At 46.1% G+C, this 17,302-nt stretch overlaps 1 protein-coding gene and 1 long non-coding RNA gene across 6 annotated transcripts in view; one reads left to right on the forward strand and one right to left on the reverse strand.

Moving 5' to 3' along the window:
- BABAM2 (BRISC and BRCA1 A complex member 2) overlaps positions 1 to 17,302 on the reverse strand; it is a 311,772-nt gene that overhangs the window by 290,930 nt on the left and 3,540 nt on the right. For all 5 annotated transcript variants that reach the window (XR_003762063.2, XM_029072333.2, XM_039913076.1 and 2 more), the window contains exon 2: positions 13,232 to 13,384. Coding sequence is in view for 4 of the 5 variants with exons in the window: in XM_029072333.2 (XP_028928166.1) it covers positions 13,232 to 13,359 (128 nt within the window). In the remaining variant the exon portion in view is untranslated. The remainder of the gene's footprint in view (positions 1 to 13,231; positions 13,385 to 17,302) is intronic.
- On the forward strand, positions 10,934 to 13,463 carry LOC103170184. The gene is made up of 3 exons (XR_003762065.2): positions 10,934 to 11,281; positions 12,227 to 12,345; positions 13,148 to 13,463. It is a non-coding gene; the product is annotated as an uncharacterized LOC103170184 (long non-coding RNA).

Genomic DNA, 17,302 nt, shown 5'->3' on the forward strand with positions numbered 1-17,302 from the left:
CAGTCTAGAAGGGGAGTGTTTACTGTGTGCCAGGCCCCGTACGAAGCAATGGAATAGACACAAATTAATCAGGTTGGACACAGTCCCAGTCCCACATGGGACTCCTGGTCTTAATCCCCATTTTACAGATGTGGTAAAACAGGCAGGGGGAAGTTCAGTGATTTGCTCGAGGTCACAAAGCAGACAAGTGGCAGAGCCGGCATTAGAACCCAGATCCTTCTGACTCCCGGGCCCATGCTCTATCCACTAGGCCAAGCTGCTTCTCTAAATAAGTAACATCTTTCAAATAAGTAAATTTTAAATTAGTGGATAAAAAACAGACCTTATGAAATCTTGAAAAGCAAAGAAGAGATTGATGCCAATACTCTGCGTGAGTAATAACTCACTTATTCAAATTGAAAAGGTCTTGGATTGGAGAAGAATAAACAGTTCAGGGAGAGTTTCCTTACACAGGGGGTGGTTGAAATATGACAAACTACCAGAGTGAGCAGGGGAGGGGGGAAATGGGTTATTTATTCAAATAGGTTGGGAAATTGAGATCACAGTCAATAACTAGATTCAGGTGGTTGGGAAAGGGAGATATACTCCCAACTCCATTTCAGGGCCGTGACTGGGTGGTATCCCTTTGCCGCTCAGATTCCTCCCCAAGTCTGAAAAGCCTCCACTCCTACCAAGGCACAGGGCCCACCAGAACACCCATCTTCCTCCGCCATACCCACCGAGCCCGTCGCATGGATCTGATTTTCCAAATTCTGGCTCCCGAGGAGAGGCCTGATGTAGCGTGCCATATGGCGTTCTCCAAGTACTTAATGTTCTCTAAAACTAAGGCATGTAAAAACTGAATCAAATATTCTCCTTTATAAAATCTTGGATGCAGATTTTGGAAATTTATGCTATTTAAATGCAACACGCATCATCTAGTATGAACTTTTTCAACCTTCCTTCTACCCTAGAGGCACCAAAAAATGGCCTTTTGCTCCAAGTAATAAGTTCAACATCAAATTTTGTTTGGAATTCAAATTCCTTATTATTTCAACTTACTTAAGTCACACAATCCTGCCCTCATCTAGAAGCAGAAGGAATGGCTTCTCCTTCTACCTTTTGTTGCTGGGATGAGGAAAAAAGGGGTTGTCATAGAATATGGTTGGCTAAAGTGGATTCCATTCTACAGTATCACAAGGATATCCAGGCCTGGGACATCATAATAATAATAATAATAATAATAAATCAATGGTATTTATAGAACCCTTTCTCTGTGCAGAGCAATGTACTAAGCACTTGGGAGAGTACAAAGTTAACAGACATTCATTCAATCGTATTTATTGAGCACTTACTGTGTGCAGAGAGCTGTACTAAGCTCTTGGGAGAGTACAAAGTTAACAGACACTCATTCAATCGTATTTATTGAGCACTTACTGTGTGCAGAGCGCTGTGCTAAGCGCTTGGAAGAGTACAATACAGCAATAAACAGACATTCCCTGTCCATAACGAGCTTACAGTCTAGAGAGGGGGAGACAGACATCAATACAAATAAAATTACACATATATATAAGTGCTGTGGGGCCGGGGGAAGAGCAAAGGGAACAAGACAGGATGATGCAGAAGGGAGTGCAAGTTGAGGAAGAGTGGGACTTAGTCTGGGAAGTCTTCTTGGAGGAGATGTGCCTTCAATAAGACTTTGAAGGAGATAGGGGTCGGGGGAGTAATTTTTTTGTTGGATTTGAGGAAGGAAGGCATTCCAGAACAGAGGCAGGATGTGGGGTAGGGGTCGATGGCAAGATAGGCAAGATCAGGTCACAATGAGAAAGTTAGCACTAGAGGAGCGAAATGTGAGGGCTGGGTTGTAGAAGGAGAGAAGCGAGGTAAGGTAGGAAGGGGCAACGAGGTGGAGTGCTTCAAAGGCAAAGGTAAAGGAGTTTTTGTTTGACGCGGAGGTGGATGGGCAACCACTGGAGTTTTTTGAGGAGCGGGATGACATGTCCTGAATATTTTTGTAGAAAAATGATTTGGGCAGCAGAGTGAAGTATGGACTGGAGTGGAGAGACACAGGAAGCTTACAGTCTAACAATAATAATAATAATATCTGTTAAGTGCTTACTATGTGCCGGCACTGGGACAGATATCAGATGGGATACAGTCCCTGTACCAATCTGGGGCATCCTCTCTCTCTTTTTTGTTTAAAAAGTATTTGTTAAGTACTTACTAAGTGCCAGGCACTGTCTAAGCACTGGGATATACACAAGCTATTCAGGTTGGATATAGTCCATGCCTCACATGGACTCACAGTCTTAATTCCCATTCTACAGGTGAGGTAACTGAGGCTGAGACAGCTGACTTGCCCAAGGTCAGACGGCAGACAAGTTACAGAGCCAGAATTAGAACCCAGGTCCTCTGACTCCCAGACCCATGGTTTTTCCAGTAGGCCACGCTGCTTCCCATCCTTTCCCAGGATGGTAGTGGAAAAGCTGAAGGAAGGCTCAGGCCCCCACATCATCGTGTTTCCTGAGAATTGTGGAGGATGGAAGGGCAATGACGGGAGAGGGGTTGGAAGAAACCCTCACCCCAGTCCTTTCCACAGCAAAGTAAAAGAGACAGACCCCACCCTCCTGCTGGGATATGGCACAATCTCCATCTGAGTCCTAGATTGGACATTATTTCTTCAGAGGAAATTCTAACTCTACCAAAAACCACAATAGAGTAAACTTGAAAAGGCAAATGGTAAATATTTTCATTTGCCAAAAACATTTTACACAAGGCTCGATTTAATATGACTAGCACAGTCATTCACGAGACAAGTTGAAAAAGCATCAGTTACAGTTCAGGAGAAGCTGAAATGCCACCCAAATCACTGACATACTGCTAAAATGCTCATCAACACGGAAAGATGAAAACCATATATAGTGCCATCAGCAAAATAAGTGTAAAGGAGGAAACGATTTGTTTTCAGAAATACCTGGGAACAAAGGGATATTTACAAGACAGTCTCAAAAACTTTCCCTCATCTCAAGTACACTTTAGAAATCAGCGTGGCTCAGTGGAAAGAGCACGGGCTTTGGAGTCAGAGTTCATGGGTTCGAATCCCGGCTCGGCCACTTGTCTGCTGTGTGACTGTGGGCAAGTCACTTAACTTCTCTGTGCCTCAGTTCCCTCCTCTGTAAAATGGGGATTAAGACTGTGAGCCCCACGTGGGACAACCTGATTCCCCTGTGTCTACCCCAGCGCTTAGAACAGTGCTCGGCACATAGTAAGCGCTTAACAAATACCAACATTATTAAATGTGAAAACACCCAGAGATAACCTCTCTCTCCACCACCCAAAATGCATACAGTTTCGGGAGAAAAAGTCTTTATGGCTTTCTTTCTTCTAATTACAGATTTATCACTCTGGTTTTTGACAACTTACAGCCAAGTGCATCATACTCATCTCTTTGAAATAACCTCCAGTTTGTGCCCCAGATCAAACACCTTCTGAATTGAGGCCCTAGAATGATTAATCCTTGGTTCCTTAATATTTAACAAATGTGGGCATACACCACTTCATTTTATAAATGTGGTCCTCAGTTTGATCATCCATTTGCCTTTGAAAGAAGTAACAATATTACATTTGCTCCGAGTGTGTGTGTGACTGTGTAGATCTCCTGTAACCACTGAAGCTGCAGAAGAGTTAGTTACCCTCCGTCTCCTCACCTTTTTACAACACATGTGCTTACTGCTGGGGGGGGGGGGGGGGGGAAGGGGAGGAATCAAGAGGAGAACAGGAAACAAATCCTTGGAGTAATTAGAAAGCACAGTAGCAGGAGGCAGAGAGGTATTGAGTTAAGACGTCAAAGAGTTCAGTCCAAAAGGGAACACACTGTTACATTTTATTTGGGTGCAGGATGATGACTGCCAAACAGCAGCGTGGCCTAGTGGAAAGAGCATGGGCTAGAGAGTCAGAGGACCTAAGTTCTAATCCTGGCTCCGCCATTTACCTGCTGAGTGACCCTGGACAAGTCACTTCACTTCTGAGCCTCAATTTCCTCATCTGTAAAATGTGAAAATTCAATGCCCGTTATCCCTCCTTAGAACGTAAGCACAATGAGGGACAAGGACGGTGCCCATCTTGATTATCTTGTATCTACCCCTGTGTTTGGCACACAGTACTCACTTTTAAAAGTTTTACTACCATTATTATTTTTATTGTAAAAAGAAGGCAAAATAAGAGTGGCACCTTGCATCCAAAAGGCATCTTTCTAGAAATCTCCCCAACTTTGCACCCACTCTGCAAGTGAACCAGAATGTGAGAAGCCCACTCCATGCTCTGGTTTAATGATCTACAATACCTTGACAAATAGTATCATTAAAAGAAAAATATATAAAGTGCTAGGTAATACTACAACTTCACAAGGTGCAACAGAAATCATATTCTGGAGTTTAACAGTTCCTTTCAACCAAGCATCTCAACAATACTTAGGCTTACAGAGACTTCTGTGATTTAGGCACTAATGAGGAATAAAAATCAAAAACAAGTATCAGAGCCCTCTGACTCACTCGCAATCCAAGAGCGAGTCACTGGCAAAACTGGGAATGGGACCCAATTCTGAGTCCCAATGTCCCCATCTTCGTTCTCTTCGTAATATTTTTAAACTTGAAGATACCTAGGGGGGCCCTTGGAGACCTCAAGCTGTTTGCTGTCAGTGGGTCAGACACATTTGTGGCTGATGAATACGCACAACAAAATACTAGACGTTACTTTTCACTGAGTCACTCCTGACGCTGCGGTTCATTTACAACTGGAAATCCGTGTCTTTCTCCTAAGGGATTTCTATCTATGGTTCTAACCTCTCTATTTTATCATTTCCCCTATGGCGTACGTTTCAAACACGGACTGTTTCCAGTCATTTCAGCCTCAACTACAGTGAGGCAAGCACGACGACGTAAGCGGGCACAGTTAACCGGATTTTCTTTCCTCAGATGATTTCTTCGGTCTCCTCTCCCCTTCATCCTTACGAGTGTTGTCATTGGCCCCAAGACTTTACAAGTTGTCCCTCTCAGAGAAAAATCTTTTTAAATGTTGAGGTTTTGAGCGGGCAGCCACATCAAGGGACAAAACAAAAATAGCTCAAGTGGACCTTAGGTCACTCTCCTCAGCCCTATTATTTTAATGGTCTTTGTTAAGCACTTATTATGTTGCCAGGCCCGGTACTAAGCACTGGGGCAGATACAAGCTAATCAGATCGGACACAGTCCATGCCCCATCTGGGGCTCGTGGCTTTAATCTTCATTTTACAGATTTGGTAACTGAGGTCCAGAGAAGTTAAGTGACTTATCCAAGGTCACACAGCAGACAAATGGCAGAGGCAGGATTCTGACGCCCAGGCCTGTGCTCTATCCACTGCACCACACAGCTTCTCTTGGCTGCTGCTGCTATTTGGTGTCCCACCTCCCGCAGGAGCTTCCATTGTCTGACCCCGCTGTCTCATAACTGCATCTCACACACTGCTCCACGGCCTAGTGGAAAGAGCCCGGGCTTGGGAATCAGAGGTGATGGGTTCTGATTCTGGCTCCACCACTTGTCTGCTGTGTGACTTGGAGCAAGTCGCTTCACTTTTTTGTGCCTCTGTTACCTCATTGAGCACCCCGTGTCTAACCTGAGTACCTTCTATCTACCCCAGGGCTTAGAACAGTGCTCCAGATTGAGCACCCCGTGTCCAACCTGAGTACCTTCTTTCTACCCCAGGGCTTAGAACAGTGCTCCGTGTCCAACCTGACTACCTTCTAACTACCCCAGGGCTTAGAACAGTGCTTGACAAAAAGTAAACACACAAATACCATCATCATCATCATCCGAAGTATCATGGTGGGGTGTCCACGAACCCCATTGGCAAACTTCCCTTTGAGCCAATATCTCCATACCCACAGAACATTTCGCCAAAGCTGTTAATAGGTTGGAAAACTGGCTGGTTTACTTGTCCCCTTTTATCTCATCTGATCCACCCACTGGTGGAGGTGCTAAATGAGCAGTGAAATAGCCAAGGGGCAAGCAGGCAAGCAAAGCAAGGTTTAGGTCATCTACGAAATGGATAATCAGTCCCTTAATAAGAAGGGTTATCTTTGTGTTTGGGAGGAACCCCGGGCTTTCCTTTTAGGGTGGGAGCATCCTCCCAAAGATTAGAATGAAATCACTCCACGTGGCCCTACGAGCAAAGAAACCGGTATGGCCCAAATGACATCAGCCACGAAAGCCTTCCAAGAATCTATGGATGCTATTCATTTGAAACTGCTGCCTCTATTTCATAAGCAAGAGGAACAATGAAACAAATAATCTTTCAAATTAACGTGACATATTTTAACTCAATAATGAAACGCAAAACGTGGCCAGGAAAAAAACAAAAACCGCAAAACAACTCTTGGGATCAAATTCGACGGGTAGCGGTGGGCGGTTCGCGATGCCACGGCAGATGCCCTAGACGGAGAAATCTATCGTTTGCCAGCAGGGGTGAGTCACCAAAGGCATGTTGAAAAGTGCTATATCGAGGTTTAGCTGACACAGGCTACAGACAAATCTCAGCTCTTCACCGTCTAAGGAAAAAAAGAAAAAGTTAGCCCTCTCTAGACACGATTCCAGAATGGCAAACCTGAGATCTCATCCAGAATATAAATAACACGAATAACGGGAGAGCGTGGTATTTTCAGGAGGCTACCATAGTGGTAACCTGATCAATCCAGTGCAAACATACAACTACAAATTCTGGGGACTTATAGCAAAGTCCCCCGAAATTTAGGAATCATTAAAATCCCAACATACACTCCTTCTAGAAGAGCTGGTATAGTGGGAAGAGGTCGGGCCTGCGAGTCAGAGGACCTGGGTTCTAATCCCAGCTATGCCACTTAACTGCTGTGTGACCTTGGGCAAGACACTTAATGACTCGGGGGGCCTCAGTTTCCTCAATGGGAATTCAATACCTGCTCTCCATCCTGCTGACACTGTGAGCGTGATGAGGAGCAAGGACTGCAAGGCCTGCGTCCAACCTGATTATCTCATATCTGCCCCAACCCTTAGTTTGTGCTTAATAAATACCACAACTACTATTACAAGAATTGCTTCTGAAACAGTCATGCTTTGGGGAGAGGGGTTTCTTTTGTTAGAAATGCCAAAAGCCCAGTCTTGGGAGTCAAAGGATCTGGAAAGAAACTACACCTGAAAAGTGCATACGGACCCACTCGGAACACCGAGTGGAGCAGAGTGGAGCTGGTGTCCGACTTGATTAACTCACATCTACCCCAGCATTAAGAACGGTGCTTGGCACATAATGAGCACCACAGTTAGTATCCCCTCTTTGCCCGTGATGAGGTAAGATTAGAAGGATGGCGGCAACCGCCAGAACGCCTCTTTCGCCACTTGCCGATGCTCTACAAAGACGAGTTCGGCTGCCAGCATGTGAAGACGTGGCTTTCACTCCAATACACAATGAAGTCACCACCGCGGCTGCAGCCGCGAAGAACGGCGAAGCTCCCAGGTGGGCCGTTGGGCCCGCCAACACCTACAAGAGGGGAGAGGGATGCTCTCCTCCGTCACTTGCCCGGGATCATTTTTCTACAGAAACGTTCAGGCCACGTTTCCCCACTCCCAAGAACCTCCGGGTTTGCCCGTCCACTTTCACATCAAACGGAAACCCCTCACATTCACTAAAAGCACTCAATGACCTTGCCCTCTCCTACCTCACCTCACTACCCTCCTACAACCCAGCCTGAACACTTCGCTCCTCCGATGCTAACTTTCTCACTGAACCTCCATCTCATCTATCCGGCCGCCGACCTCTCGCCCACATCCCGCCTCTGGCCCGGAACGCCCTCCCTATTGATATCTGACAATTACTCTCCCCTGCTTCAAAGCCTTATTGAAGGCACATCTCCTCCAAGAGACCTTCCTCGATTAAGCCTTCCTTTCCTCTTCTCCTACTCCCTTCTGTGTCTCCTTGACTTGCTCCCTTTATTCATCCCCCCCCTCGCAGCCCCACAGCACTTATGTACATAGCTGTAATTTATCTTTATTAATGTCTGTCTCCTCCTCTAGACTGTAAGCTCATTGTGGGCAGGGAATACGTCTGTTATATCGTACTCTCCCTAGTGCTTTAGTATAGTGCTCTGCATACAGTAAGCGCTCAATAAATATGACTGAATGACCGAATGAAAGTGTCCTAAACTGGGGTATTACAAGGTAAATGAATTAAAATTTAAAAGGGGGAAAACAAACAATAATTAAATATCCAACAATAGATGATTAAGTCAGCAATCCAAGAGAACCACAGAAACTACTCCAGTTCTTAGAGGGAGGAGTCCTTACACTCTTTACTGCTCGGGGCACAGTCTCTGATAAAACTGCCAAGGAACCATGTATGGCAGCAAGCTTCTCTCTGTATGGGGCTGCTTCCGGGGACTCTGGAGCTTTTGCTAATAATAATAATAATAATAATAATGATGGTATTAATGGTATTAATGGTAATAATGATGATATCTCTACAATATCGCCAAGATCCGCCCTTTCCTCTCCACCCAAACGGCTACCTTACTGTTACGGGCTCTCGTTATATCCCGGCTAGACTACTGTGTCAGCCTTCTCTCTGACCTCCCTTCCTCCTCTCTCGCCCCGCTCCGGTCTATTCTTCACTCCGCTGCCCGGCTCATCTTCCCGCAGAAACGATCTGGGCATGTCACTCCCCTTCTTAAACAACTCCAGTGGTTGCCTATCGACCTCCGCTCCAAACAAAAACTCCTCACTCTAGGCTTCGAGGCTCTCCGTCACCTTGCCCCTTCCTACCTCTCCTCCCTTCTCTCTTTCTACCGCCCACCCCGCACGCTCCGCTCCTCCGCCGCCCACCTCCTCGCCGTCCCTCGGTCTCGCCTATCCCGCCGTCGACCCCCGGGTCACGTCCTCCCGCGGTCCCGGAACGCCCTCCCTCCTCACCTCCGCCAAACTGATTCTCTTTCCCTCTTCAAAACCCTACTTAAAAATCACCTCCTCCAAGAGGCGTTCCCAGACTGAGCTCCTCTTCCCCCTCTACTCCCTCTGCCATCCCCCCTTTACCTCTCCGCAGCTAAAGCCTCATTTTCCCCTTTTCCCTCTGCTCCTCCACCTCTCCCTTCCCATCCCCACAGCACCGTACTCGTCCGCTCAACTGTATATATTTTCGTTACCCTATTTATTTTGTTAATGAATTGTACATCGCCTCGATTCTATTTAGTTGCCATCGGTTTTTACGAGATGTTCTTCCCCTTGACTCTGTTTATCGCCATTGTTCTCGTCTGTCCGTCTCCCCCGATTAGACTGTAAGCCCGTCAAACGGCAGGGACTGTCTCTATCTGTTGCCGACTTGTTCATCCCAAGCGCTTAGTACAGTGCTCTGCACATAGTAAGCGCTCAATAAATACTATTGAATGAATTGAATGAATGAATATTGGTTAAGCGCTTACAAGGTGCCAAGCACTGTTCTAAGCGCTGGGGGGGATACAAGGCAACCAGGTTGCCCCACGTGGGGCTCACAGTCTTCATCCCCATTTTCCAGATGAGGTCAGTGAGGCACAGAGAAGCGAAGTGACTGGCCCAAAGTCACACAGCTGACAAGTGGCAGAGACAGGATTAATAATAATGATGGCACTTAAGCGCTTACTATGTGCAAAGCACTGTTCTAAGCGCTGGAGAGGTTACAAGGTGATCTCAGATTGTCCCACATGGGGCTCACAGTGTTAATCCCCAATTTACAGATTTAGTAACAGAGGCACAGAGAAGTGAAGTGACTTACCCAAAGTCACACAGCTGACAAGCGGCTGAGCCGGGATTTGAACCCATTCCCTCTGACTCCCAAGCCCGGGCTCTTTCCACTGAGCCACGCTGTACTGCACGGGTCTATGCTAGTGCCTGCCCCCGCTCCCACTGGGCAAAGAGACTTGGGTCTCACCGTGGGTCTAGCAAGGATTTAAGGAGGCGAGATGGGGTTCGAGGGGCTGCAGAGACCCCAGAGCTCATCCTGCTAAAAAAAAAAGTCTGGCTACCTGAGTTTGTCTAGACCCCGATCACTCCAAGGTGATAAGGATGAGCCTTCCTCCATACGGAAGCGAAGCGGGGCTGGATTTTAGGACCCATCTTGTCCGGCCTGTTCTACGCTTCCAGGCTCAAGGATCTGTCGGGGACTCTGGAAGCTGCTGACAGTGAAGCAGCGTGGCCTAACGGATAAAGGACGGGGCCTGGGAGTCGGGGACCTGGGTTCTAATCCCGGCTCCTTCGCTTGCTTGCTGTGTGACCTCGGGCAAGCCACTTCACTTCTCTGGGTCTCAGTTCCCTCATCGATAAAATGGGAATTAAGACTGTGAGCCCCATGTGGGACACGGGACTGTGTCCAACCTGATTAGCTTGTATCTAACCCAGTGTTTAGTGGATTGCCTGGCACAGAGTAAGCACTTAAATACTATTAATACCAAATTGTGATCCTCTGGGGAAATACTTTCAATTCTCAGCCTCACTCCAGTCCACTTAACATTTATAGCCTTCGCCATACTAAAGATCTGGGAGAGTACAATGGAATTAAGAGACTAGACCATTAAAAATCCTTGACTCATTCATACAGGAACTCCTCTATGAGGTCGGATGGTGGTGTTCTGGAAGCCCACACCCGAGAACATACGCAGAGGATCTGAATTGCCTCTTGGAATCTATAAAGGCTCTAGAATGACAATTAAACGTGAAGACCACCCAAAGAAGGAACCAGCTCTCACCTGGCAAATCCTAAAACAAAGTGTCGCCTCTGGCTATCCAGAGCTGAATTCAATCACGAAATTTTCCTCGTTAGTTAGCAGCGGCATTTGAGAGCCCACTTGGGCCGACGCACTGTACCGGGCACTTAGGAAGTACAGAGTAACTAAGTGACACGTTCCCTGGCCAAAACAGGACCAAAAATGGAAGCCTAGGCAAATAGGAAGGAAATTGAATTAAGAAGGTTTGTACGTTCTTCGGGAGACATGACAGCGAAACACAGAGCTAAGACAGTCTATGGAGCAGCTGGAGTGTCCAGCCTTCTTTCCGACAAAGACCTGAACCTCTCACAGCACGTCTGACTTCTAAAGTATTTCCCGCTGTGCCCACCTAAGTACGATACTTTAACAGCACTGTTTAGGACAGAATCATAAACACTGAAGTCCTGGAATGCGTTCCGTCCATCAGCATCCCACAGTGACCATTGCATCACGTCCTTCTGATCCGCTCGCTTAGCTAGACGAGTTTACACAAGGCCACAACCGACTAGAAGGTAGAGTGGGATTATTGATTTCTAGTAAAACCGGTCTCCCCCTCTAGACTGTAAACTTACTGTAGGCAGGGTACGTGCTTACTAACTCTGCTGTATTGGACTCTCCCAAGAGCTTAGTAAGGTACTCTATACACATTAAGCGCTCAATAAATACCACTGGCTGACTAAAAAGAGTTCATTCATTCAGTAGTATTTATTGAGCGCTTACTAGGGGCAGAGCACTGGACTAAGAGCTTGGAATGTACAATTCGGCAACAGATAGAGACAATCCCTGCCCATTGACGGGCTTACAGTCTAATCGGGGAGACGGGCAAAAACAAGACAACATAATAGCAATAAATAGAATCAAGGGGAGGTACGCCTCATTAACAAAATAAATAGGGTAATAAAAATATAGACAAATGAGCAAGGTGCTGAGGGGAAGGGGGAGGGGGAGGAGCAGAGGGAAAGGGTGGAAAGGGAGCTTAGCTGAGGGGAGGTGAAGGGGGACGGTCAAGCCATGAGCATAGCTAATTTAAGTCAAAGCTGAAAATACACAGGCCTCTTTTTTCCTCCCCCAACCTCCACCCCAGGCTCCTGGTGTAGACTGCTATCAAATCCATGATTGATTATTATTCTTTTAGAGCAGGAAAGTGATGAAAGGTTTGGGCATAGCTAATTTATTTTGTTGGCTGGTAGCTTTATAAAAATTAAAACATCATAAGGTTCTTACCAATAATACTTCACATATAAATCAGATTAGAAGCATCTGGCTTCAAAGGCAGCAATATGTGAAACATCTACACGCTGAATTTACAATTTTTTGCAGATTATTTTAGCTATTAACGGCAATCACAGTTTTCAGGAACTAACCTGATAAACACTTTCCAGTGCAAGAGTGGCAGAAAGTAACTTCTAAAATCACTTCCACCACAGACCTTTTCATTCTCCTGATTTTTCTTCTAGAGAAGCAGGCTCTACGTAGGTCTTAACGGAGAGTCCGCTGCTCCAGAGAAGTGGCTAATTGCTCTAACAGCTGTTCAATTCGAGAATCTAATCTACAGCCAAGAGTTCTGCTGATCAAAGTGAGTGTGAATGTGTGAGAAGAGAAAGAGGAGATGAAAATTACCTTCTTACAAGGAGAGAAAGGGGAGTAGGAATGCAACCTGCTATTTTCTACAGACTCCCAGATGCTTTCGTATCACAAAAAGCAAACGGGGACAGGGTAGGCGGAAGGTCAGTTCGGCCCAGTGGAAAGAGCACAGGTCTGGGAGCCAGGGGCCCTGGGTTCTAATTCCAGCTCTGCTACTTGCCTGTTGTGTGACCTTAGGCAAGTCACTTAAGTCCCTTCAGTTCTCTGCGTTTCCATTATCTCATCTGTAAATAGGGATGAAATATCTTTTCTCCCTTCTACTTATAACTGTGAGCCCCACGCAGGACAGGGACTGAATCGGACCTGATGATCTTGAATCTACCCCAGTCCTTACCAAATACCACAATCATCATCATTACTAATAAAAGGACAAGTCCTCAAGTGTAAATGGTTAATAACAGGAAGAAAAGCCAAGCTGGAACAAGAATATCTGACACAGCCGAGGGGGAGGTGGCTGGGGGGGGGGGGGTTATCTCAGAAAGCACTGCAGCTCAGAAATTAAGTCTCAGACTATGAACCCTAGGTGAGACAGAGACTGTGTCCAACCCAATAATTATCTTATATCTACCCCGGTGCCTAATACAGTACCTAGCACATAGTAAGTGCTTGAACACACACACACACACACAAAAAGACACTCTGGAAAAACCTCAAATATGGGAACTCAAGAATCAAACGATCCGAATCTACAAACATCTCTGGCCTAGTGTTTTTCGGTTCTCTCTTTTTTACAGAGAGAAACATATACACAGAGAAAGCAGTACATACTCTAAAGGAATAGCCTAAAGGGAAAACGTGGAATCGGCTCTAATACATACCCAGATTTCAGGTCTGTTATCCTCAAACAGTTTGTAGCATCCAACCCAACTTTTCCATTCTTGACCACGCTGGATATGAACGGCGAAAGCATTGGAGAAATCCGATTCAAGGCCACTTCGGGCGACATTTCGGCTTCCTCGTGTTGGGCTGCTCTGCAAATGGGAGCAAAGGAACTTTGAGCAAACACGGCACCCCCTCTGTTTTCTATTAAAATGTATCTGGATTCCTGCATGATATAATCAGTTCATTTGTTAATCCCACATTATTTCACCAAGGTTATTACTGTAACCTTATATTCACATCCTGTTCAACTACTCCAGTGAAGACTTTGTACCCAGATAACTATGCCTTTTCAGAGTACCTGTTTATTACACTTTAATCATTTCAGAACGTCAAAATCAGACAAGGACTAATGAAATGGTATAATAATAATGATACTGGTATTTGCTAAGTGCTTACTATGTGCCAGGCACTGTTCTAAGCAATTTCTGTACTTCTGGGACCCTGACTTTGCCCAAACTATTTTGGCGGCACGAAAATGGGCCTCCACCCTCTTCGATGGTACTTGCTGAGCGCTTACCGTGTGCAGAGCACTGTACTAAGCACTTGTGAGAGTACACCAGAGTGCGTAGACATGGTCCCGGCCCACATCGAGCTTATCGACTAGCGGAAGGCAGGTGCTTACCTTTCATGAGTGAAAACATCATCCCCATATTGACGTCCACCCGAGGGGGCATTTCCCTATCCTCCAGTTCTGAAGAACACCATAATAACTAATATCCGTTAAGTGCTTACTATGTGCCAGGTACTGTATTAGTCGCTGAGGCAGATACGGGCTAATCGGGTTGGACGCAGTCCCTGCCCCAAAAGAGACTCGATCTAGAGATGGATACCGCAAAACCGAATCCCCGTTTTATAGATGAAGAAACTGAGGGTCCATGAACTTAACTGACTTCATAGCAGGCAAGGAGCAGAGCCCGGATTAGAGCTTAGTACAGTGCTCTGCACACAGTAAGCGCTCAATAAATACAATTGAACCCACATCCTCCGACTCTCAGGCCCAAACTCTTTCTACTGGGCCACGCTGCTTCTCACTGTTCAGAGGCAAAAACGGGACTGGAAAGATCCTGCTCTTCTCTTTCCTTTCACGCATCCGCGGCCCACATTACAACCCACTACCTGCAGCTTTCCCAGCTCGCATCCAGGGACCACAGAAAACCAGACGCAGGTGCATACAGATAAATTGTAAAAGCAGCGTGGCTCAGTGGAAAGAGCCCGGGCTTGGGAGTCGGAGGTCATGGGTTCGAATCTCAGCTCTGCCACTTGTCAGCTGTGTGACTGTGGGCAAGTCACTTCACTTCTCTGTGCCTCAGTGACGTCATCTGTAAAATGGGGATTAACTGTGAGCCTCACGTGAGACAACCTGATGACCCTGGTATCTCCCCCAGCGCTTAGAACAGTGCTCTGCACATAGTAAGCGCTTAACAAATACCAACATTATTATTACTACAGCTATATTGAGTGACAGAGAGCTTCTTAAGGGAAGATGAGAACTTAAAAGCTCATTCCAGAAAGGTAGCTGTGATAACTGTATGCCTTTAACTGATTTTTTTTTATTGGCAACACAGAGTCGGACGCTAGGCAACACACTGACTATCCATCAATGGTATTTACTGAGCGCTTCCTATGTGCAGAGCACCGTACTAAACACTCGGGAGAGTACAACACAGAGTTAGCAGACACGTTCCCTGCCCACGCGATGCCAGACAAGGAAATGGAGATGAGAAATAAGATGGCCAGGGCATCCTTTAGGAGATTGCTAAACAGAGGGCGGCGGCAGATCGGTGATACAGACCAAACCGAATACCTACAGAGCTGGCGCGTCACCCGGGTCTTACAGTTGACGGACTCCTCTTTGCCTGCAAGACCTGGACGACACAAAGTTTCACGTTCACCTCCGTGGACGGTTCCGCCAGGGACCCTCTTGGACGGACCACACTTGAGCCCCACGTGGGACAACCTGATCACCTTGCATGCCCCCAGGGCTTAGAACAGTGCTTTGCACGGAGTAAGCGCTTAACAAATCCCACCATTATTATCGATATCAAATGGCAAGGCCCGGACAATGAAGTTCGGGAACGTAGTCAGTCTCGACTGCGTTGGGTCGAGGAGAAAAAGCGACAGCGGGAGATCCAGAAAGGGGCCGTAAGGAGAACCCGAACTGGAAAGCCTGGGCAGAGGAAATGTTTTAGTGCGGTGCTCTGCATGGAGTCATGGCTCGATAAATACCATCGAGGGACTGACGGGGAAGGAGAGATAAGGAGGCAAAAGAGAACATGGTGCCGGGCGCTACTAACATCAAGTACGAGGGACAACTTTTGCGTGTGCTCAATGTGGCTGGGACTGTGGATTGCGCATTGACCTTCTCAGCCATTCATGCGCTCCTAAGTGAGCTTCACTGTCGGCGGTGTCCTCTTCAAATATAAGTCCATATATCGGAATCCTGTGGAAAAATTCAATTCACCCTCGGCCGATAATCATCTGATCTCTGCCACTAGCCAGGGTAATGTAAATTAGATGGTTAATTTTTAGATCCTCGCGATTCCAAAATGACTGCTTAAAATACATCAAGTGCTTGGGAAAAGAAAGAGAACGTATGAATCCTTAAGAGCTTTGGGGAAAAAGAGGACATACGAATCTTTACAAGAAAGGTTGCTACTTTTAGAATGAACTCAATTTAAATGATGTACCCCATCTCCATTTACCATTCCCTGAGTAATAATCCCAAATCGGAGGCAGATAATTTCTAGTAAATGATGTAAAGAGAATGAGGCAAGCGATGTCCCTATTCTGACATGGGAGAAGCTCTCCTCCGGACAAGGGGAGTTTTTCATACATTCTATCAAAAAAAAAAAAATACTACTCCACGGGGAAGCTCTAAGCATCCTCGACGATAAATGTTGAAATAGGAGTACCTCCGCACTCATCGACCATTATTCTGGGAAAGGGCCGTAGAGAGTTTTCAAGAGAAGATTCTTCCTGTAACAATGACCAGAGAGAGGACACACTGGATCACCCGAAGGAAGGGCTGCTGGACGGTGAGATCTCACCGCGAATCTGTCATTCCCAAATCAATCACTTCAGGGTACTTATTGAGCAACTACTGTGTGCACAGCACTGTACTAGGTGGTTGGGAGAGAATAAGACAATTGATCGTTCATTCACTCATTCAATCGTATTTATGGAGCGCTTACTGCGTGCAGAGCACTGTACTAAGCAATCGGAAAGCACAATTCAGTAACAGAGAGAGACAATCCCTACCCAACAACAGGCTCACGGTCTATGATACCTGCCTAGGAGTTTCAGGGCGGGAAAGGGCAGGATCCCCGGGATAGTCCCCTCCCTGGTAACGAGACGTTCTCCACCCTTGTCTCTTGACAGCAGAGATGCTGAGGCCTTCTGCAGGTATGAGAGTCAACCATTTATTTATTTTTCAACTTCACTTATTTCTTTATACAATCTTTCTCCGAGTGCTTAACAGATTCTATTATCATTACCATAATTAATACTATTATTACACAAACGCTCTCTCATGTGGTTATCTCCTTTCTATACGGTTTCCCCATTTATTTTTTATTTTTAAATGGTATTTATTAAATGCCTTCTATGCGCCAGACACTGAACTAAATTCTGATGTTGAGACAAGCTGATCGGGTTGGATGTCCACGTCCCACACGGGGCTCACAGTCTTAAAGCCCATTCTGCAGATGAGGGAACTGAGGCACACGGAAGTTAAGTCACTTGCCCAAGATCACACACACCAGACGAGTGGCGGAGTCAGGATTAAAACCCAGGTCCTTCTTCTCTAGGCCCGTGTTCTACCCGCTAGGCTCCGCTGCTTAACACCCACCAGTATTATTACACACACACGCTTTCTCACGTGGAACTGAATTCTCTCCGCTCTACATGCTTCACCTTCTTTTCCCTCTAATTTCAAAGAAAAGCAGACTTGAAAAGGTTGGACACTTTTAAGATGATTTCTTTATTTTGTGTACATTGTCAAAATAAAA

This window comes from Ornithorhynchus anatinus, chromosome 9, assembly GCF_004115215.2.
Source record: "Ornithorhynchus anatinus isolate Pmale09 chromosome 9, mOrnAna1.pri.v4, whole genome shotgun sequence".
NCBI lineage: Eukaryota > Metazoa > Chordata > Mammalia > Monotremata > Ornithorhynchidae > Ornithorhynchus > Ornithorhynchus anatinus.